Source organism: Apaloderma vittatum, unplaced genomic scaffold, assembly GCF_000703405.1.
Source record: "Apaloderma vittatum isolate BGI_N311 unplaced genomic scaffold, ASM70340v1 scaffold22348, whole genome shotgun sequence".
NCBI classification, from domain to species: domain Eukaryota; kingdom Metazoa; phylum Chordata; class Aves; order Trogoniformes; family Trogonidae; genus Apaloderma; species Apaloderma vittatum.
The window spans coordinates 10,551-33,567 of NW_009729431.1; the positions used below are offsets into that span (position 1 = coordinate 10,551).

Below are 23,017 nucleotides of genomic sequence, written 5' to 3' on the forward strand. Positions count from 1 at the left end.
GAGGGCTTACTTGAGCTCCTTGCAGAGCCGTGGGTCAACCTGCGTTGTCAGTGGAAGGGGGGAGCTTCCGTCCCTTTCTGTGCGGGGTAGAGCCCACATTCCTAGTGGGAATTTCACCTGCGTGGGAAAGTCCCTCAGACCTGAAGATGTTGCAGGGACCCGGGACACCAGCAGTACCTGTTGTCTCCCTCTGTGGCACATCGTAGTTGTGACTCCTGGCCTTTGTCTATTTAAGGTTTGCGGAGGGTGCTGGGGTGCTCTGGGCCTGCAGAAAGCAAAATGTCCTTCGGAATTTTCTGGAACAGGTATCATGTGGGTTAGGCTGCTGTGCTACTGTATGTGAATGCAGATATTTCTCTACAGATTGAGTGTATGCAAGGAGAGCTCGGTGTTACGTCTGCATCCAGATGTGACATTGGAAGGTTGTGCTGCACGCTGCTGGAACTTGGCATGGACTTGCTAAATAGCCTCCCAGTGTCTTTGCTGATTGCCTTTGACTGTGAATAAGTCAAGTTAGCTGTCTTGTACACACCATTAGTTTTCACTTTAAGCTTGACTTTTGGAGTATGAGGTTTAACAGTTTTGCTGCACTGTCATGTTGTGTTTTGATAAAAGGCCTTAGCTTCTACTCAACAGCAACAAGTTTTCCATTTTTATGGTTTCCATGCCAGCAACAGAGAAGTTGTTTACGTGCAGGGGATCAGTCCTAGAGATCTTTATGCTGTTTATAGGAAAGCAACAACCTTTTTACTACTTGATGGACCCTGAAAACCTAATAAACTACCTGATGGACCTTGAAGACTCACTTCTTAGCTCCTGGCCACCATCCTGCTGGTGCAATCACTAATGGGTGACAGCCTGACAGTGGCTTGGTTCCAGACAGACTGAATGCCCCTTCCTTCTCCAAGACATGGCTTGTCTTTCACACAAGCAAGACTTTCCTCTCTTTATTTTTTTTTTTTTAACTGATAACTCAGTTCTGTACTTTTAAATTGTTGCCTCTGACATTATGAATGCAAGGTGCCAGTAAAAGCTGCTCTATCTGCTTTCTTGCAGAAATGCAGCTCCCTGTATGCTGAGGTGAGGGGGAGAAAACTGGGAGAGAAAAAGTTGCACAGAACCATTAGAGTAATATCTGTCTTAAAGTGTATCAAGCCTCATATCACATAGAATACTTCTTCAGACTCAGTACCTGTCAATAAGAATACAATTACAGCGTGGCACAAGAAGGAAAATTGCTCTGAAACCTTAGTAGAGATAAAAAGGAAAATGGAATAAAATTCATGTCATTTCTATTGTATCTATCCAAATGTTATCTCTCTCCAGGGCTCTCAAACCCTGTGGTCTCAGTGTTTAATGCTTTCTTCTCTTTTTTTTTTTTTTTTTTAAATTATTTCTAAGGTGCTGATATTGTGCAGTGGCTTATGAAGAACCTCAGCATTGAAGATCCAGGTAAGGTGACATAGCTGGGGAGGAACAGATACTCCGTCTGTATTGTGTGTAGTGTTGGAGAGTAGATTCTCTTCTGCTGCTGTCCTAAATACCAGTAGAACAACAAGATTGATTTAAGTGTTGGAGGGAAGGAGGATGGAAAGAGATAAGAATCAACATCTTAATTCAGTCTAATGCCTTACAGTGCAACACACACAAAGCACTTTGTAGGAGTTTTAGCCTGTCTGTGAAATTTTTGAATGATTGATTTTTAAGGTTGTTCCCAGACTTAGAAAAGAAGTTGGTGGATGTCTGTGATTAAGCAGGCAAATACAGTGGCAGGTTTTCATGGTGTGGAGAAAGGTAACTGTGACTGACAAGGCGTAGTGGCCAAGGATAACACAGGCACCATCACGGGATCAGATGATGGTTGCTAATTTATCACAGCAGATAGATTAATGGATAATCAGCCATAAATAGTGATCAGTGCATGGGCACAGTCCAAATGGTGGACTGTGACTCGCTCTTCAGAGAAACCAAAATAGTTTTGGCACAGATGGGAACTATTGGGAAAGGAGGAGGAAAACATCTGCAGGCCCAGAAGTTTCTTTTCCTTTTGTGGAAAGGGAAAAAAAATCCATCATCTCACCTCCCAGTTTGTTTCTGCTGCCTACTGATGCCACATAAAGGCAGAGACAGAAGCAGTGTTGTCTCACCCAGGACATTGCTACACACTTATCCCTCCCCACAAATCCAGTCAAGTCTCAAATCTGAATTTCAGCTGCAGATAATAGCTCTATTATCAACCTGGGGGTGCACAAGCAGCTGATGTGTATTTTGCAGTTCTGAGAAAGTTCTCTGAGAAAGCTTTTGACAGCTGCTGTGTGTTGAAAATCTGTGCAGATGTGCCCTGGCAGCACAAGGATATGGACTCCCTTTTGCCTCCGCACTATTTCCTCTAACAAGCGGCAACGCTACAGCGTCAGGATTTGTCTTTACAAATAAATATGCTGCTAATGGCCTGGTGTTGCAGGTGCTTGTTGGATTTGTTACAGGCACGTGGGGTTGACTGATGGGAGAGGCTTCATGTCAGCTGTCACCTGTGCTGGGTAACGTGCTTTGAATCGAATTTCAGGCTCTAGATCTGAACCCGTGTGTGACATTCTGCAAACACAAAACCATTGGGTTAAACATTTGAGCAGTGTTCCACCTGTATTGACAGGCTGATTTCAGTTCTCCTGTTTTGCATGGTTATGTTGGAAGGCGTAAGGATGCGGGCTGGCACAGAGAGGTGTGTGTGCACCAGCTCTTCGTGAGAGGCATTGCCAGAGCCACTGCCGAAAGCAGAGGAGTCTGCAGTGCACGTCTTCCTGACACAACCCTGCTGTTCTCTCTTTCGCAGCAGAAGCAATACACTTGGGAAGTCTCATCGCTGCACAGGGTTACGTCTTTCCAATCTCAGACCATGTCCTTACTCTGAAAGATGATGGGACGTTCTATCGTTTTCAGGTTGGTGAGCCCTCTGCCTCCCTTGTGGCCCCTCCTGTTGACCCTGCAATGACACTGCTGAAATCACCTGCTCTTTTTCTCTAAGCACCCGTTATGAAGCCAGGGATTAAGGCTATCTTAGTGGATGCCTTAGCAAGTTATGAAATCCCTCAAAAAGATCTGCTTTAGAATCCCACATCACTCTGTTCTACTTTCTGACCAACAGTTTTTACATAATGAATTGATATGTCCTGTGATTATTTTTGATGTGTGATTTCAAGGCTGTTGTACTAAGATTTGGTCTAAACCAGGAAAAGGACTGTGGCTTTTGGGTTCTCAGCCTGGCATAGAATTGAGGAGTCACCCTTCTGTGCAAAGTGGACCAAGGCAGTCTTTGGAGTTGGACATTCAAAGTCTGGCACAGCAGAAAATTTGGATTTTTATCCTCTCTTGGTTACAGCTTCGTATGGGAGGGGGCAAGCTTCAGATTTTGGCTCTTTCACAAAGGATGTGTAACTTTGGCAGTCACTTAAGCTAGGGCATCTCTGTTCCTCGGTGTCCCTGTGCATCCGGAAGCCTGTGCTTGAGGCCCATGCTTTGTCCAAAATCTGCTGCTGTCAGCTTCCTAGATAACAGAGGGTTTGTGCTGCGATTCCTTTTGGACAGATTGTATAACTTTAAAATAAGCCATTATTTCAAACCTGGAATCTTCCTGACTAATCCTGCTGGATGATTTTTTTTATTTTTTCTTTTTAGCTTTTATTTGAAAAGCCTGTTCTCCTCTTTGCACCTGGTGTTGCTGCTGCTCATGCCTCGCTGTCCTGCTGCTACTGTGGTATTGTGTTATCTTATGAGACCGATGGCATGGTGAACAAAGCATCCCGGGAGATCACAGACCTCCCGTTATCTCACCCCACCTTCTGGTTACCTGGCATCACTCAGACTAAGATTTTTCATTACAATTCCCTTGCTTTTCTGAAAGTCCTGCTCCTCCTCTCACGTAAGACTTGACAGAAGCAGGGGTGATTGCCCATTTAGTTGTATTTTTTCTCTCTTTTCTAAGAGTTGACACCATAAGAAGTTGTCCTGTGCAGCTCTCAGGAGCTAGTTTTCAATATCATTTAATTTCTTTTCCTTGTATTAAGCCTGCATAAACCACGTCATCAAATTTTCTTTACTGTTTATTGACTTTTCTTTCCCTTATCTTTTCCTACAGCTTTTGTGTATTCTTTACCTGTTGTCATTTCCTGCAATGGTTCCCCTCAGCCATTTTCTGCAAAAATAATCTGATAGAATTATGGTTTCTTTCCATTGCTGTCCTCTTCCTACTTTCTACCCCAATGCCCATCCATCCTTTAACATCAAGGAGCTCATCATCTTGTGAAGTTCATAAGATACGTACCAGTCAGGAGCATTGAACACCGTGTTGTTTGATCCCCCTGTGTTTTCTCACTCTAATTTGGTGCAAGGAACAGTCCATGTGCAATGTCCTCCAATTTGTGGCATTACGTCAGTAATGCAAAACAGTGCCCTGTAATTTGTGTGATCACGGACATTATTTTTCATTCATGTTAAAACTGAAATAGAGCCACATGTACTAATATCTTGTAATTAATTGTAGCAACTGCGATATGCAGAGCTGGATGGACTACAAGAGCAGTAAGCTTAGCAGGACTTCTACTTTCAGAACAACACTAATCAGCTGAGTTTTGACCTCCGCCATCTGTTAAAATTAAAAAATTGTTTTGTAGACTGCCAACCACAATGGTAGCTGCTCCAAAAAAGCAAGTGGTGTGTTGCATACATAAAAGACGATGAGGTTTCTCATGGTCCTTTAAAAAAAAAACAGCCAACCAAACAAAAAGCCAACATTCAAGGTTCTTTTGAATTTCTGGGTAAAAATGAGGTTCTTGGGCCTGGAGGCTAAGAGGTCCACTTTTGGATGAGCTGGTGATGGTGTCTAAAATGTCATTAGAATACTGGACATACTGCTTAAGAGATGCTTATATTACAGCATCTCTATTTACCTGCAGTGAGGTGATGCCTACCTGGAAAACCATCCTCACTTTTACTGAGATCTCTAGCAGTGTTTCTCCTGAGGGCAGAGACTGGGCTGTAGACTTTGTCATTCTGCTTTATGTACGTGCAGTGTTTTTCTGTGTCTGAAATGCTTTTTATCTCTTTAGTTACAAAGGCGTGTATGTTGTTTCTTAGGCACCGTACTTTTGGCCTTCAAACTGCTGGGAACCGGAAAACACAGATTATGGTGAGAATGTAGTTATTTTGTTGTAAAAAGTTAGTACAGAAAGTTTATGATGGAAACAGTTGTCCTTAAAATAATTACTGTTGGCCATCTAAACTTTTCAGCAGACTGCAGTGTCAGGGGCAGATATGTGTCCATCTCAGATACACCCTGGGGTGTCTCAAGTCTGTGGAGCTGTAGCCATCAAGTTCAGGGGGACCAGGGTTTTGCCTACTGTTACCTTCATTCTCCCATAGCAGGATTTATAGCAAGTAGAATCTTGCAAATCTCATTTGCCAATACTGCATTTGTGGGAGAACATCCTCTAATCTGTAGCCGAACCTGACGTGTTGTTGAATAAAAAGTTGCCTGATCTGGGCACTCATCTGGATGATCAATAAACCAGCATATAACTGCTGGCAACCCATAGTTAAAGTTCTCTGATACATGTCATCAGACTTATTTTTCCCATTTTTTTGAGATTACCTGATGATAGCTGTAAAAACAAGAAGACTGAGCGTGGTTTATGAGCTAATAAACTGCAACATGGTGTGTTAAACATGTGAGTGCCTGCAGACAGAGATAATACATAAAGAAAATAAGTCAGTGTTGTTATCTTTAGCTGTCTGCGTGCAATATTGCTGCCTCTTCCAGAACTGCACTTCTTTCACAGTTAAGTGATAAAATCAATTGTTGCATCCTGGTGTGACATTGGAAGAAGAAGTGAATCCATGTGTGCGCTCATAAAACAGGAGCTTCTGGAAGTCCTTTTTGAAATATCACATAATCTAAGATAGTTTAGAGCTCCTCCCTGAATAACCTTTTTTTTCTTTTCTTTCCTGGGCAATAATTACTCATCATTATGGATTCTGGAAATCATTTGCTGGCATGGAGAATTAGCCTGCAATAGTGTATGTCCTGTAATAGTTCATTTGCAGTCCTCATCAGCAGGGAAGATAGCACAGACTTAAGTGTTTATCCCAGCGAGGGAACTGCTTAAGAGAAAACGTGATGCTGTTCATAATATGCAAAATAATTTCCAGATTTTACAGTCACCATACGTAACCAAACTGTGCCAAATATATATTCTGCAAATACCAGAATAAAAATCTGAAGAGGGAATTTACAGGGCTTTTTTCTATATATCTGATAAATAACTAGTTTTGCAGTCAAGATTATTGTGCTGGAAGGGCACTGAATGGAGCAGTGCACCTCAAAATAAAGCCCTATATGGGCTGACCCACAGCTGGACAAGCTGCAACTGCATTAGCTCTGAACCCTATAGTGACAGATTTTCATCTGCCCCAGAAATGGCTAACATATGCTTATAATCAGTCTTTGCATATCAGAGGTCTGTGCAGATGGGAGTCTTCCCAGGAATTAATCCCAAACTAGCAGTAAACCCAAATAAAACTGAAATCCCAGCAGCACTTCATACTTCTTTTGTTTGCATGGATCCCCTCTCAGGACAGGAGCTGACTTGCTAATGGCTGGTCACTGCCTGGCACGAAGAAATACTGCGGGATGGTTGACTCTCACTTTATCTGGTGTTGCAAATGACTTATAGAGGAAACTGCCCTTGAGATGTATAAATATGCATGAACTGATCAGCTCTGGTTACTATGCATAATATTGGCTCATTATGTGAACGTTAGAATTATAGGAATAGCATAGTATAATATTACATGAGTAACACTTGTTTTTTTCATGTATTTTCAATAGAAAAATAGGTTTCCACTGAAAAGCATCAATGAAGGCATCACAAAATTGTACTTACCAGCAAACCAAAACCCTATGGTTTTCAAAGAAAAGCTGATTTTTTTCTGAAAAATATTTATTGCCGTTTTCTGTAGATCATAAAATTGTTTAGGTTGGAAAAGTAAGGTGATCAAGTCCAACCATTAACCCAGGCACTACCAGGTCTACCGCTGAACCATATCCATGAGCACCTGATCCACTCTTCTTCTAAATACCTCCATGGATGGTGACACAACCACTTCTCTGGCAGCCCATTCCAATGCTTAACAATGCTTTTGGTGCAGAATTTTTCCTAATTTCAAATCTAAACTTCCACTGGTGCAACTTGGGGCCATTTCCTCTTGTCCTCTTGCTTGTTAGATGCTGCTGCTTTGCTTTCTGCCCCGCTCTGGTTTGGTATGCTGTTAGACAAGAAGTATCTGGTCCTGCGACATGAGAGTGGGTAAAACACAAGGAAGCTATAAATTTCACATCTAAATTCATCCTCTTTTCGTAGTTCAGACTTGACTGCGTACCCAGGCTGTGCTGAGGCCCTTGTGTTTCAGCCTGTGCTGGAAATGGGCTGAGCTGGCAGGTCCAGCTCAGACTTCTGGCAGCCTGAGGCTGCTTTGATGGTGTGCACTGGGCTCATCCAGACCCTCAGAATCCCAAACAACTTCAGTTTCTGTAAGTGTGTGCCTGTGGTGAAATGTGAGAAGGCTTTCTTTAATGGTTTGAAATAGTAGAAGAAGTGAGTGGAGCAGTTGAAAAAAAAGGTCAGCTCATACCTTTAAGATCTGGCTTGTATTTCTGTTTTCTTTTCAATATCCTGATTGGTTATTGATTGATTGATTGATTTCTTTCATTCATTCATTCATTTATTTATTTATTAAACAAAATGAGAAAAGAAGTGCCGGCTGCTCAGTTGGGCAGGCATATTCCCAAAGTGCTGAGGGGAACAGGTTGCTAATGCTAAATCTTTTACCAGCCCCAGAAGCAATTGTGCCTTTCTCAGACGTCTCATTAGGTCCTGGCATCTACTCTGAGCACTTTTAAATGAGATGTCCCAGATGTTTTAAGGCCTCTGAGATTGCTGGTGGGTAGTGTCAGCTGGGTATTCAGCCCTCTCATTCCTCACCTCATGTTGCTTTCTGGTGAGAACACTCTTTTTTTTTGTCTTTTTAAGATCTAGTACTAATAATCCACCTGTAATTGTTTTCCACTCTGTTTCTCCCTCTAGCCATCTATCTTTGCAAACGGACCATGCAGAACAAAGCGAGGCTGGAGCTGGCGGATTATGAAGCCGTAGGTACACTGCTGCGAGAGTTTAAAGCTGAGGGGTTGCGGAGAGAGCTTTGATGGCCAATTTAAGGCTACCATTTTGTGCAGGGGTCAGCCTTCACTGTGTCTTTTCTTAGTTTGTCAGAATTGTGTGAAGGCTCTTCTGGGGACAATGTGAGGAACGTGATTGGAGAGTATCCCTGGCTTCACAATGTCTTAAATTAAAGTGTTTGCTGTATAGCCAGCCGTCCAAGACTGGGGCAAATTACACGGAAGTTTACCTTGGTTTATCTGTTTCCAGTTCCTGGTTTGTATAGCAGATATTAACACAAATGATAGATTTTCACATGTATTATTGGGCAGTTATATTGCTGGTGAGCCATCTAGTTCCAAAAGTTTTCAGATACTAGACTTGTGCTGTTTTCAATATGCCAAGCTTATACAGGTGTGTTTTCTGTTAGGAAGTGATTATGCGCTAAAAAATATTCCCAATTTGGCTTCAGATTGTGCAGGGCTGGAGTGGAGACGAGTGGGAAGATGGAGGCATGAGGGGCTGGGCTGGTGGGAGTTTCTTTGAAAATACGTATTACGCTCTGTGGCACTGACCAGCTAAACTTTCCTTTCTGTCATATTGACTGTTGGGTTTTGTTGTTTACTAACTCAACAGTGTAACAGCTGAATTTCAAATGTGGTCAGAGGGGTTTTTTTACACAGCTGGTTCTAGTGGACCTCCTGTGTTTATGTTTATTACAAGGAAAACACTCACATTACATGTATTTTCAAGTTTTTTTTCAAGAACTGAGTTTTTGATTCTTCTTTAACTTCTGTGTTTTGGGACTTAATGTGCACTGTGTGTATATATATATATGTATATATACACATATGCCATTTGGTCCTTTCAGTGAAGGGCTTGCAAAGATTGCCACTTACCAAGTCCACCCTGGAAATGCATCCCAAGTTCCCAAGAGTTCTAATCTTGAACTACAGGCGTAAAGGAAGGAATATAATAGTCTGCATGCACTTACACATCTTTTTGCTGAGTTTTCTCTTCTGCATATTGCTGATTTCATTATTAAAACCATTAAAATTGCTCACAGCCAACCAATTAACCGTAAGCACTCTAAAGATCTCTCATAAAGCAACAAAAGGCTGTTGAGCGGCGCACACACTCCCACACACATGCAGCGAGGTTATGGCTAAGTACTTTTGCACATCGATGTCTACCGAGAGTAGCAATGCTCTAGTGATGGCAAATAATTAGATCTTGGCAGTCTCTCATTTTTCGTGTGAATATTGCATTGCACAATTAGAGATTACTTCTGCATTCAAACTTTGCTCTCTTAATTAGAGACAATCAGATAAGGATGGCACCGACTCTTCCTAGTCATTATGGGAGCTGAAGCAGATCCAGCAGTGGAAATGTAAGCTAAGCATAAGTGAGAGAAATGGGCTTAAAGGAGAAGGAAGGAGCCCTATACATATAATACATGCTTTTTGGAGATGTAGTGTGAGAATGCTTCTCTGTAGGCATCAGCACTGACCTGGAGTTTCCAAAGAGAGTCTCTACAAAGCATCTCAGGGGACATTGTCTCATTTTTAGGTTCTGCATGCAGCATTCATAGACAAGACCCCTATCCCTGGTTTATACTGGTAGAGCAGGAGTCTTGATATGATTGAGTGCACATAATGGCATTCCATGTTCTTTATCATTGGCAAAACATAAGCATGATTCAAACCTTGCTTCGGTTGGTGATGTTCCATTGGCTTCAGCATATTTACTCCCGAGAGTACATGTGAACATAATTTAAAACAAAACAACAACAAAACCAAACAAAAAAAAAACCAGCAAAACCCCACAAAAAATAATGGTTTTGCAGATAATTACAAGTAGTTCTTCCTTCTAGTACAGTTAAGGAAATTGTCACAGTTCAACACAGCAGTAAATTATTTGTGTAACTATTTTCCTCTGTGTACACGAACTGATGCTCTTACATGGACTTGATTGTGGCAGCGCCAAGCTTTACACCTGGTATTACACAAGAGTTACAGTAAATATTTGGTAGATTTCTTCCAGTTTTGAAATGTACACGTTTAAGCACTTCCTTGAAATGAAGGGAATAGGTATAGAAAGAAGAGCGTTGGAGCTAATGGTGTTCATTTTCAATGAGAATTTGTAGAAGCTGAACCAGCTGTAGTGGGGAAGAGCATCAGGTTACTGATCTCGTAGGTCTCCTAATCAGGGCGTGTGTGGATACGTGACTTCAGGGTACCGTTTGAGCCTGAAATTCTGACCACATCCCGAGTCTGACCTTGAGCTGTGGTGCAGTCACACCCACCCCCGAATGTTCAGCTCACGATGCTCTCTGGACCAGAGCTCTTACTTCAGATGTAGAGCACAGCTGCACCTGGACCCAGTCCTCGCAGTTCACGATGTTCAGACATACAGTCCATTTCCTTTTGTGAATCATCCTGGTGATCCCTTCGGCTCTGTGCAGCTGCGTGGTGCTCGCAGCCGTGACCGGGGCTGAGCAAAGGCAGGGGGGATTCTCAGGCTTTGCACCTCCGCAAAAGCCTGGAGAGAAGAGGGCGGTGCGGGGAGGAAGGGAAAGTAGGGAGGGGAGGGAAACGTGCAGGTGGCAGCCATCTGCTGTCAGAAATGAAAGTCATCAGCTTCACAAAGCTTCCCAGTGTTATCTTTTGGGAACGAGTCCATCGTTATTTTCATAGCAGAGCTCAGGCTGTTCCCATCACACTCCATTACTCGTCCCTGACAGTCCTCTCTGGGCTGCAGCTACAGGGCTTGCAGCCCAAAACAATGTGTTACAAGATAGTTCGCCTGAAACCAACACCGATTTCTGCGTCTTGTGTTTTCTATCTTAAAAAAAATAAACACCCGCCATGCTGTGCTCTGATGCAGTTGTTAGAATCACAGGGATTAATTGTTCTTACTGTTTTCATCTTTTGTCAGGAAAACTTAGCAAGACTTCAGAGAGCGTTTGCAAGAAAGTGGGAATTCATCTTCATGCAAGCTGAAGCCCAAGTGAAGTGAGTAATCCTGGAGCACTGACCTGCACCAGTGTTTAGAGATGTGAAGGGAAGGAGATTCTGTACAGATAAAACTTCTCTGACAAAGTCCTTACTGCAGCTAAGCTCAGGTGGTGTTGGTGAATTTTAATCACTGGCAGACTAGAAACAATAGAGAACCAATTCTGAAGGTTTGTGCCAGAATCTGAAAGATGAGTTTAATTATCTGTTCATGGAAATGTAAGTCAGGAGCTCCTGAGCCTGGATTCACCGTGGGAGCTTGGGCATCGTTTGCCCATACTGCGTCTGCTTTGGTGCAGTATTTGTGTTTTGTGTAAATGGAAACCACAGAACTTTGTCGTATACTCTATGCTTATAAAGTATTTCTGAGTTTCAAAATACCGCCACCTCAAAGTGATTGTAAGGGTGGCATTTACAGTAGACTAGGTTTGAGTTTCTCATTTATACCAATCCCCACTTGTCTCCATTGTACGTCTATTCTCTGCAGTCCAACTTGTGCTACTAGAATAGTGTGGAGAATTGAGTACCACTTACATGAAACTTACTCAGATTTAGTATTGGGGGTTTTCCTATCCTCTGCTCGTAATTGAAATCTACATTTTTGTTCTCATCTTCCCTTGTGAAAACAGTTTAAAACGTCTCAGTCTTTTTAAGTGTATTTTTGTTATTGCTGCAAAATGTGTGTATGGTCCAGGGTTTGAACACAAGCACCTAAAACCCTCCAGGTCCATTTTGTGCACGTAGGTTTCACTTATACAATGGAAAAGTTGGTGAAGATGGTGCATGATAACATCAGTACTGACACTTTGTACCACTAGAAGGAATTTGCACTTTCAGCATTAGATGCTAAAAAGTTAAGGAACATCATTTCTTGAGGGTGTGGCTGAAGTATATGTGTCTATCTTTGATTAACTCTTTGGAATTTTGATTAATTCTTTGCTTAATAGCATTGCAATTATGCACTATTAAAGTATATGGCAATTATCCTTTAAATTACAGGGTAATTAAGGGATTTTTTTTTTTTCCTGACCAGAATACCAACATTCTGTTTGGAAGAGAAAATTAGAAGTTAAGATAGCAATTGTACTTTCAGTTACTTGAAGGTTTATTGCCAAGATAAAAAAATATATATAAGCAAAATTCTACATTTGCTTCACAGCATGGACTGACCAGTATCAACTTTTCTTGCTGGCTGGTTTCAGCTTCTTGGTTCCCAGTTCCTGTGATGGTTCAGATTTCCAACAAGGTGGGGCTGGAATTCACTGTGTAATTCATAGCCCTGAATCAACTAAAAAGGAAAACAAACCAAAAATACCTGAAAACATTCCTCCTGCTCATCAAGTTCTGCTCTACCTTCCATGTCTTTGTTTGCTCACAGGATTTCCATTGCTGTACCTACACTGCTCAAAAACTGCAGCCACAAAACATCTAGTTATGTTATGTCTTCATAGTTTAAAATGTGAAATACTGAGTTATCAGTCAGTTTGGAGCTGAGAACCTGGGTTCAGCACAAAACACCCATGAAGACAATTCATGGAGCGTCCAAAGAGTCCCTCTAGTTTGTTTGCAGTGCATGCTGTCAGGTTGGCAGCTTCCCCTTTGGCTGGGCACAAAGGGCTTGCTGAGAAAAAAGGAGATTTGAGGCTGGGTGTCTGTGTTTGCTCCCCAGCACGGTGCGGTGGGTGCGGTCTGGCAGCGGGGACGGAGCCTGTGCAGAGCTGGTTTCTCATCTCAGCCTTGCAGGGAGGGTATTCAGAGAGCGATACCGAACCCTGGAGGAGTCAGGCTTTTTGAGAGGAAGGATGTTCAGAACCTTCAGATTCAGACCCACGTTTTCTATCCCGTTGGTACGTTTCTAGCGCAGACTTAGCCAAGGATCACTGCCTCTCCAAAGGAAGAACAGGAGAGGGGAGAAACCTGATGGTCAGAAATCCCACCTTGCAGTTGTGGTTTTTTTTTTCCTCACTGCTTCTGGTTTTCGTGAATGGCAGCAACGGGGAACCTGGCACAGGGATGCTGTCAGCTTTTCAGTACTGCTCTGGAGGCAAAAGTAGTTTCTTGTTTCCTGTGCTCCATCCAGTGTCGCTCCAGGTAGATCTTGCAAGCCGGTGGCAGCTTTGCTGTGCTTTTGTGTAGAGCTGGGCAGAGGGGTGCTAGGAATTGGAGGAAGAGTTGCTTTCCTCTGGCAGCCCTTGATCTGTGTGCTTTGAGGCCACCTTCTCTCCTAAGGAGGTTGGCCCCAAGTGCTGCCCATGGTGTTTCTGCTGGAAACACCTGGGATAGCTGCCCCTTCACGATTTGTGGTCATACCACTGGTGCTTATGGGGTGCTGGGGTGCAACGGGACCTCTTGATGTGGACCATCAGCCGGCACTGGCCAAGAGCTTCACCTGGAATAAAGAAGTCCTGATGGGTCTCCTGACAGAGCCAAAGCTTTCCCAGTCTGCCAAGTCAGAGACTGTGAGCAGAGCATCAGGAAAGATTTTCCTCACCAGATGAAAAACCAGATGTTAAAATAAGTTTTCCACCTTAATAAGAAAATCTCTTTTGACACATATTGGAACAAACACCAGTGATATTTTGTTCATGGCACATGGCCTTGCAAGTGGGAGTGTGACATTTCTGTACAAAAAAAAAGTAGATTTCTGATGTTTTTTTTTTGTCTTGGAGTTAAAACCCTAGCTAGGAACTGTAACAAAGAAGAAAGAATTACTTGTATATTGACTCACATGTTTATGCTTTTGTTTTCAGAATCGACAGGAAAAAGGATAAAACAGAAAGAAAGATTTTGGACAGCCAGGAAAGAGCATTCTGGGATGTGCATAGGCCTGTGGTAAAGCTCTTTTTGAATGATGAGACTTTCCAGGTCTTGACAGAGAAGTTTTAATACTGTGCCATGTATTGCACAAAGACATCGCCTTGGAAGTCACAACACAGATTTTGCTTGCAGTTTGAAGCGAGCCAAGTGCCTACAAGATTATTTTAGACATTCTAGGTTTGTGCATGCATGGAAGTATTGATTTGGAAGTTGTGGTGGGTTGACCTTGGCTGGATGCCAGGTGCCCACCGACCTAAGCTGCTCTATCACTCCCTCCCACAGCAGGACAAGGGGCAAGAAAATAAGATGGAAAAAACCACATGGGTCAGAAAGGCAGTTTAATGAAGTAAAAGCTATGCACGGAAGCAAAGGAAAACAAAAGATTTATTCTCTACTTCCCGTCAGCTGGCAATGTCGAGCCGCTTTGCAGGAAGTAGGGCTTCAGTACGTATAGCAGTTGCTCCAGAAGGCAAACGTCCTAATAACAAACACCCTCCTTCCTTCTCTTTTCTCTTTGCTTTATTGCTGAGCAATATGAGCAATGGTGTGGAATATTCCTTTGGTCGATTGAGGTCAGCTGTCCTGGCTATGTCTCCTCCTGAGATCTTGTCCACCCACAGCCTACTGGTGGCGGAGGAATGGTGGAGAGGCAACCTTGGTGCTGTGCGAGCACGGCTCAGCAGCAGCCAAAACACTGGTGGGTTATCCACACCTTTCTAGCTACCAGTACAAAGCACAGCACTATGGGGGCCGTTGTGGGGAAAACTACCTCCATCTCAGCCAGACCCACTACAGAAATATATGATGAACATGAAGTTTTGAGGATTATTTATTGTGCATGCAGAAGAAAGGCAGCTTACCCAGTTTGGCTCGGACTGCCTAGAAAAAGCTCTCGTCTTAGCTGAGAGATTTCCTTTTGGTGCCAAAGTTATGAGTAAATGGACTGGATGCTGAGATGCCAACTTTGGGTATATACACTCTCTTGTTTAGCAAGTGTAATTTATGGGACACAAACTTTGGGAAAGAATTTTCAACAAGATCTAACTGTATATTTTAGAAAGGTAAGGTATCATGAAGATTGTAAACAGGAATAATATGATTCCCATCTCTTTTCAGCCGGGCTGTGTGAACACCACAGAAATGGACATTAGAAAGTGTCGTCGAATGAAAAACCCGCAGAAGGTGAAAAAGGTCAGTTTGAGTTTCTGTTTGGGTTTTTTTGTGGATTTTAGAGGTTTTTGCCGGGGAGTTGTGTGCAAATTACACTTGACACCTACAGTGTGTCAGACTTAGCTAATAGGAACCAAAAAGAGTGTTTTGGAAATATCAGTTCCATTTTGTTCTAATTGGTGAATTTACTGTTCCCATTTTACCAGCAGGGCAGTACAGTCTGGGTGATGGGTAGGGCTGAGAAGGACATTCGGGAACATTGTGTCCCAGATGTCTGCTGGCTCCATATTCCCATAAAGTTAAAAACAGTTGGCAAAAGTACCTAGGTCCTATTTTCAGAAATTATTTGGGCACAGATTTCTCAGAGCTGTTTACCTGCCTTAATCATTTCAGAGTCTGGGTTTTTAGCAACTTGGGTGGTTTTAGGCCTTCAGTGTGTATTGAATCATCGAATCATACAGGTTGGAAAAGACCCTTAAGATTGAGTCCAACTGTAGACCTAACACTGCCAGGTCCACCAGTAAACCATGTCCCTAAGCAAAACATCTACACACCTTCTAAATCCCTCCAGGGATGGTGACTCTGCCACTACCCTGGGCAGCCTGTTCCAGTGCTTGACAACCCTTTCTGTGAAGACATTTTTCCTAAAATCCAGTCTAAACTTCCCATGGCACAACTTGAGGCTGTTTTCTCTCATCCTATCACTTCTTGCATGTTTTGCAGGGAACACCAGGCTCCTGAACTTCCACTGCAGCAGAGCTATTCACATGTCTCTTACAAATTTTAAATAAGAAGCAAAAGCACTAAATGAAAGGGTAACTGATACTACTTTCAGTTCAGGTCTCTGTACTGAAAATCAATGGCTACGAGTCAATCTGCAGGTTTTGGTTTAGAGAGATTCACATGAACTCGACCCACCGACACCTGGTTAAGCGCTTTCTTCAACGTGTAGTTTTGCAACAAGAAATTCAACCAAGTGAAAGAAAATGGCATAGGATTAGGTTGTAGTCTTTTCTTTCTCTCCTTGGTTCACCGCAATGACCACTCCCAGCATCCATCCTGCAAGCACTGACAAACACAGCCTTCAGAACTCTTAAAAATTATCAGCTCTATTTTAGTATTTAAAATAAACTCTTTTCTTAATGTGCCTGCAGACCTTCCAAATGCAGGCGTCTGCAAACACAGTCTGATATGGAAATTTTGCTCCAGGCTGAATGATTATTGACCTGTGTGGATATAAACAGTAGGAAGTTGCTGGCTTGTTACCTTACTGGTTTGCATACTTGCGTTTTTCCTCATTGCGTAACAGAGAAAAACACTGTAATCTCTTCTCTTTGTTTCTGGTTCCTCGCAGTCAGTATATGGGGTTACAGAGGAATCTCAGCCCCAAAGCCCTGTACATGTGCCCTCCCAACCCATACGCAAAACTACAAAAGAGGATTTCCGGAAACAAGTAAGTGGGTGGCCATATGGCAACTCTTCTGAGAACTGTTGGGAAAAAAAAGAAAAAAAAAAAGAGTATTTAATATAAAGTTATTGAGATATCAGCAAAATCAATTGTATGCTTTAGCTGTCCTTGATCCTCACATACTTTACATAAAGTAGGTAAGTATGTAAAGATAGATTTATTTTTTTTTAATCGAGCTGTGCCGTTACATGTTGTTACACGTTATGGGCAATACTGACCATTGAATTTACTGTTACTCTGTCTGTGGACCAGTAGACAGATTAATTTCCAGTTCACTGAGGATGTCTGAAAAGTGGGCAGTTACAAAGGCTGAGGGAGAAACCAACATACTGGGGCACAGACTGGGGACAGGTGGTTGGGGAAGGCATCGTTTGGTGTGTGACTGCTAGACTGTACAGTCAGAGCTTTTAGGGAACTGGGAAAAAGTTGTTTGCACAATCTCTCCAAGGAATGGTCAGCCAAATCACGTATCTTTGGCCCCGCACAGGGAGCTCTCCTTCAAAACTACTTTCCTGGAACCAACGGCACTCCCTGAAGTGCGGACAGGAATCGGTAGGTCAGCATTTTAGCAAAGGCAGCTTTAAATGTGTTTCTTAGGCAGCATGTTTTAGGGTGGTCTTCTGAACTAAACCACAGCACTGAATTTCTTGAGCTTTTTCCATCATGGGCAACGTAGACTGCAGAGTACTCTGAAGAACTCGTTCATAGCAGAGTGCAAATATATCATAAAACTGCTGTTAATCTTGCGATGGCAGCTGGAGAAATCGAAGAGAGGAGTGTGGTGTAAAAAGGGGATCATATTACACCTTGAGTAGTCTAGGAACCTCAGCCCCAAATGTGAGCCTTTCCTAATTTTAATTACGTCTTCTGAAGCTTCCCCTGGGCCTTTGCCATAGGAAATGGAGACTCCTGTTGGAAACAGTTAATAAGCTTCTTCTAATACCTAGGGAAGGGTCCCGTTTCCTTCTGAGTTACTTTGAAGCTGCTTAGAAAGAGAAATCAATAGTGTGTTGGGATATGATCGATACATGCGGTAGAGCTCATGGATTGCTAATGTCCTTGTCAACTCTCTCCTCAGATAACTTTTCTGAACATGCAGATAGAGAGACATTGTTTAAAGATGTCCAAAGTAGCAGAAAGGTGAGTGTCCCTGTTTGCATGATTTCCCCTTCTTTCCTCATCTCCAGTTTGGCATGTCCAGAGACAGAGAGCAGGCAGGAATGGACAAAGGCCAGTCCCCTCTCTTTGCATCTGTCCTTCCCGCGCCTTGACCAGCCGTGCTGCCTATCTGCTGAGCACCCACACCTCTGCACTGAGAAAAAGTAGGTGAGAAACGAGGATGCTGTCATACTCTAAAAACACAATAAGTATTATTCACAAAAGAAAGAACCTTTCCGGTACTGTTGTTCCCCAGCCCCTTCACAGCCCTGGAGTTTATTTGTTGAAAAGTTTTTCTTGTTTCAATTTGAAAATATTCGTTTATGTTTGGTGGGTGAACTCTCAGTGCTCATCTCCTGTTAGTCCGGCACAGCTCTGGGGAACGAGCTGCGTTTGTGTCTTCTGTCACGTGGTGTTCACGTCCATGTTCATGCTGGGGCGGTGAGACCAGCTTCTGCTCCCACTTAGACATATGAAGCTCTATGGGAGGTACTGAGGTTGGACCTGGACTACTCCAGGCAGTGTTTTAAGTGCTGGATTTCTCACAGGGGCAAATCAAGGGACAATTTGACTTGCAGAATATTAAGTTCTGGTGGGGAAGTATGAGCAGGTAAAGAACAAGCTCAGATGTAATTGAGAATGACAGCTCCTTTACTCAGAAACGTGTAAGTTATGCATATTTGCAGGGGAATCACCAAGACAAGTGTAGGGATCAGCGTGCTCTGCAGTAACATCACTTTTAGAACAAAACTATCTTGAACATGAGGGACATGGTAAGGGCTGGCGCCTCATAGATAACTAACAGAGGAATTTCTATTTAAGCAAATTTAAAAACCCTATGAAATGTGCATTGCAGCGCCTGCACCTATAATTAGCATGTGTACTGAGCTAGGCGAATTAAATGGCAAGGACCCCAAAGAAAGACCCTATTGGCTCATGAAGTTTAACAATTAAGATGAAAATTTATCTAATTAAATAGACAATATTCAGAGGCTCCCTGAAACCCTGCATACTCTAGATTGTACAACTGAAATCTGCACGTTCATATTTATGTTTTGGGCTTTCTCATTCTTTTTTATTAAGAAGATACATTCGTGTTCTACCAAAAAATGTCATTTTGAACAGAATTTACTTACAATGACCATAATATACTGAGACACTAATAAATTCTAGGCTGGTAATTTACAAGCAAGCAGATCTGTTTTGCTTGAATTTTTTCTAGCTTTAAGTATTTATTCAGTACGATGGACTCTGTAAAACTCATTCACTTGTGAACATCAAGTCCTGTCCAGGGAGCACACTTGTTCAGTTCATAAGGAGCCGCTGACATTAGAAGTTAACATTGTCAATGCCAAAAACCCTCAACTATTATTTTTCGCTAGAACTGGACAGAAAATATTCCTGGTTTGAAAGGGCTTTGGCCTATCAAAACCTATGCAAATTGATAACTGGTAGAAAAGTAAATAAAATGAGACCGATCAAAATTTTGTTTTCTCCTGTTTTGAAAGTTTCATTCTGAAATCATAACGAGTTTAAAATCATGGTTGTGACATTTGTGTCTTGTGAAGAAATGTTTGGTTATATCACGGCTTTGGATGGCAGCATTGCTGGAGGATCCCAGGGCTTGGTGCAAACACCATGAACAGATTCGCTGCATAAGGAGGTGCCGTTATTAACAATTCACTTTTCAGGCTGAGCCCCACTTTTCAGACTAGTTTAAGTGACAGCGTGGCAGTTTGGGGTGTAAGAGAAGACTTCTTGGCACATTCCGAGCCTGACCACGGCAGCACCTGCTGTTTCTTCATTACAGCACAAAGACAATTTCTAGCAGGATGAGGGGAGGAACGAGGAGCAAATAAGGAAGGGGGTGATGGGGGAAAGAAGCTTCTGTCTAATCTGTTATAACAGTAAAATGTAAATTATTTTAATAATGATAGACTGATCACATTTTCCACAAATGTGTGCTATTATGTGGGATAGCCCTTGACCAGCAGAAGAGAAATGGAAAGACTCTCAAGAGGTTATCCCCACCTCCCATGAAATAAATGCCCACTACTTAAGATTTTCTCCTCCCTCTTCCCCTTCCAGGAGTAGGTCTTCACCAACTGTGGGAGCAGGCATCCCTCAGCTGCTTGGAAACATTTTTTTTTTCTCCTTTCTTCTACATCACTTGAGACCTGTATGGTGTCAAGGTTAGGATTTGGCAATGAGATTTGAGAATTGTTGAGGAAAAACTATCAATATGCTCTACCTGGCTGCATCATGCAGCGTTAGTGCATCCAGCTACCTGTGCCATGACAGAAATGACTGGGAAAAACTGGAGCATCTTCCTACCACAAACAATCTCAGCTCCCTCATGAAAATCTATGCTATTCTCTCAGCTCTTCAGCGTTACTGTGAGGGCTCAGCAGGGCCCCTTGAATGCAGGTCGGTTGGGTTCTCAAGGCATGCTCTGTGCCCTTTGGTGAACTCTTCCCACCATTTCTTCTACGGAAATTACAGTGCATCACCTGAAAGGCCAAAAGTCCAGGTTTGCGTTTTGACAGAAATGCTTTCCCTTAGGAGTCCCCTGCCTGCAGCCTCCTTTAGACAATGAAGCAACTATTCCACTGCTGTCATTACACTGAATCAGCAAAACGTGCTTAGTAATTCCTCCTTGTTTCATTTAATCTGGGGTTTTTTTCCCTCTTTTATTTTTGCTAGCACCTCTGATGTCTTCTTACTATTTTATTAGGAGCAATTCAAGTTTCACAGCAGATTCCTCCTGATTGATCCTTTTTGTGTTGGTTTTTTTTTTTAAACAACCCTCTCTCTCATTGATGTCTCAGGGATTGCTGCTGCTCTCTGAAATTGGACGCTGCTCCCTCCTCCAACCCTTGACCCACAGCAGTCATGAAATGTAATTAATGAAATGAGATGAGACAGCCCTGAGTGCCCTGAGGGCCAATGGGAACCTGCTGTGGTTACAAAAGTGTATGATTTTAATGCCTCATGATAAGAGCTAGGACAAACAAAAAGAAATAATTACTGTGGAGCAGGTCAGGGAAACTTTCTGCCTTTTGTGACCCTTTGTTTCACAGGGTCTTTTCATTCTGCTGTCTTTTTGAGATGCGGAAGACCAGAGGTAAAGTTTAGCTTGGACAATCACATTGCTCGTAGATGAGTTGTTCAGTATGATGAGACTCAATTAACTTAGTTAATTACTTGGCAGACCTAGGCAAAAAAATTAGGAAGTGCCTTAGAGTATTTCCAGTATAGACTAGGAGAAATTTCGTTTGATTTATTTCCTATACACTGTCTCTCTTCTCTTAAAATGTGCCCCTAGCCCCAACCCCAGTGGGATTTCTGAATCACTTATGCAAGCAGACACAGTCCTCTTCCCAGGAAGCTCTTTGAATCTCATCCTAACGAGGATTAGAGGCTGTATGTCTTGTCTCACTTGTCATGAAGCAAGCCAGTATAAAGACTAGATTTTTTCCAACATTACTACATTCTAAGTTAATGATTATAAACTACTGTTGAAGTGTTTTCCAGTAGTGCTGTTAGACTGAATGGTGTATACCAACCTAACAAAAATATGATCTATAGCCCGAAGCTTTGATGCTCAGGACTGTGATCCTCCAAAGACTTAAGTATATTCTTAGCTACAGCATGTGACCCTATTTAGATGCGTTATTTGTAATGCATAAAGTTAATTGGGGGCAAAAGTCTGCAAAACCCAAAAGGGCAAGAGGCAACATACAACAAATAAAGAGGAGGACACACGCTTCATAGCCATCACATGGCTCTTTTGGGGGAAGTCCTACCATAGCAATCCAGTTTTTGACTCATCGGGCTTTTTGTGGGCATCTCGACAGAGATGAGCTTGAGGAAAATACTGCAGTGAGCAGGGTGGATGTTTGCAGAGAAGTCCTTGCGTGCACCATGCCTGGGAGAAGGAACTCCTGGGGTTGCTGAGAAGCTGACTAATCTTTACAAAAATAAAAAGAAGCACACAACACAAAAGAAAAAAATGAAAAAAAAGAGAAAAGCTGTACCTCTCTGACATGTGACTGAGCACTCAGGCCCTAATTATTTTTTGGCTTTATTTTTTTTCTTTTTTTCTATCTGTCAGTTTAATAGCCTACACAGAGCAATATGTGGAATACGACCCCTTTATAACTCCTGCTGAGCCTTCCAATCCCTGGATCAGTGATGATGCAGCGTTGTGGGACATTGAAATGAGGTAAGAATTGATAGTTTTAAGTAATGTTAGAGTTGCCTTGCCGTTTTGTTTGTATGCTCTTCCTACTGCCCTGTTTGGATAGGAAGTCATATATCTTTAACTTTGCAAGATACAAGTGCAGGCTAAAGTTTAAACAAGAGCTTATGCTTTATCACTTCTTTGAATTATTTGGCCTTTACACTTCCATGTGACTTGCCATGTGGTACTCTGTGAGTCAGGTAACTGGTGTTCTTGTGCCTGTCAAGCACATGCACAGACTCAGGTCTAAGAGTCCACAGATACAGGATACTGCTAAGGGATACTTGCTCCATCACATCTCCTTTGACCCTCGAGAGCCTGCTCTCTGGTCCTCCCCCGCTGCAGTGCTCCAGATCTGCTCCTGTCCTGGGATCCCACAAAACATTCCAGCATAGGATGGGTTAAAGGGCAGTGACTGTTCCTGCTACCTGCAGGTAGATTTGGCAGAGGAGCGTAGCTCACACGTCGTGTCAGAATTATAATTGACAAAGTGAGTTTGGACCTCACCTGTTAGTGATCAAGCTGGCTTGGCTCTGTTACAGTGTCTAATAGGTGAAAAGGAGGAGGAATGGCTGTAGGACCTCCAATGCCTTGCACCTCAGAGAGGTGCCAAGCGTGACACCGCAACTTAGATTATCTTTTGCCCATGTGATGCTGGTGCAGGGCAAATCTGGCCAGTGTCTACAGCTCTTGCCATCACAGGCTATCCACAGCCTTTATAGTGGGGCTCAAGTTGTCCTGCCTGCCCCTGTGCCTGGCAGCTGTCCCAGCAGGTTAGAGTGGAATCACCAAGCCACCCATCCCCTTCACAATTTGCATCCTGTGGCCAAAGGCTGCAGGGCCTCGGCAGCTTTTCCTGGTGCTTAGCTGCTGCAGTTTGTCACCAGATCTGAACTGGGAATTCTCTTTAGCAAATCTTGGAAGAGGGAATGGCGAA

The 23,017-nt window shown here is 42.8% G+C and overlaps 1 protein-coding gene across 1 annotated transcript in view; it reads left to right on the top strand.

Annotated features, from left to right (window-relative positions):
* RGS6 (regulator of G-protein signaling 6) overlaps positions 1–23,017 on the top strand; it is a gene marked incomplete at its 3' end in the record, with an annotated part of 57,227 nt that overhangs the window by 1,809 nt on the left and 32,401 nt on the right. Inside the window, exons 2-11 of the mRNA XM_009874441.1 lie at positions 1,402–1,452; positions 2,834–2,940; positions 5,134–5,185; positions 8,139–8,203; positions 11,148–11,224; positions 13,975–14,056; positions 15,158–15,232; positions 16,566–16,664; positions 17,758–17,819; positions 21,952–22,062. Of these exons, the coding sequence (XP_009872743.1) occupies positions 1,402–1,452; positions 2,834–2,940; positions 5,134–5,185; positions 8,139–8,203; positions 11,148–11,224; positions 13,975–14,056; positions 15,158–15,232; positions 16,566–16,664; positions 17,758–17,819; positions 21,952–22,062 (781 nt within the window). The remainder of the gene's footprint in view (positions 1–1,401; positions 1,453–2,833; positions 2,941–5,133; positions 5,186–8,138; positions 8,204–11,147; positions 11,225–13,974; positions 14,057–15,157; positions 15,233–16,565; positions 16,665–17,757; positions 17,820–21,951; positions 22,063–23,017) is intronic.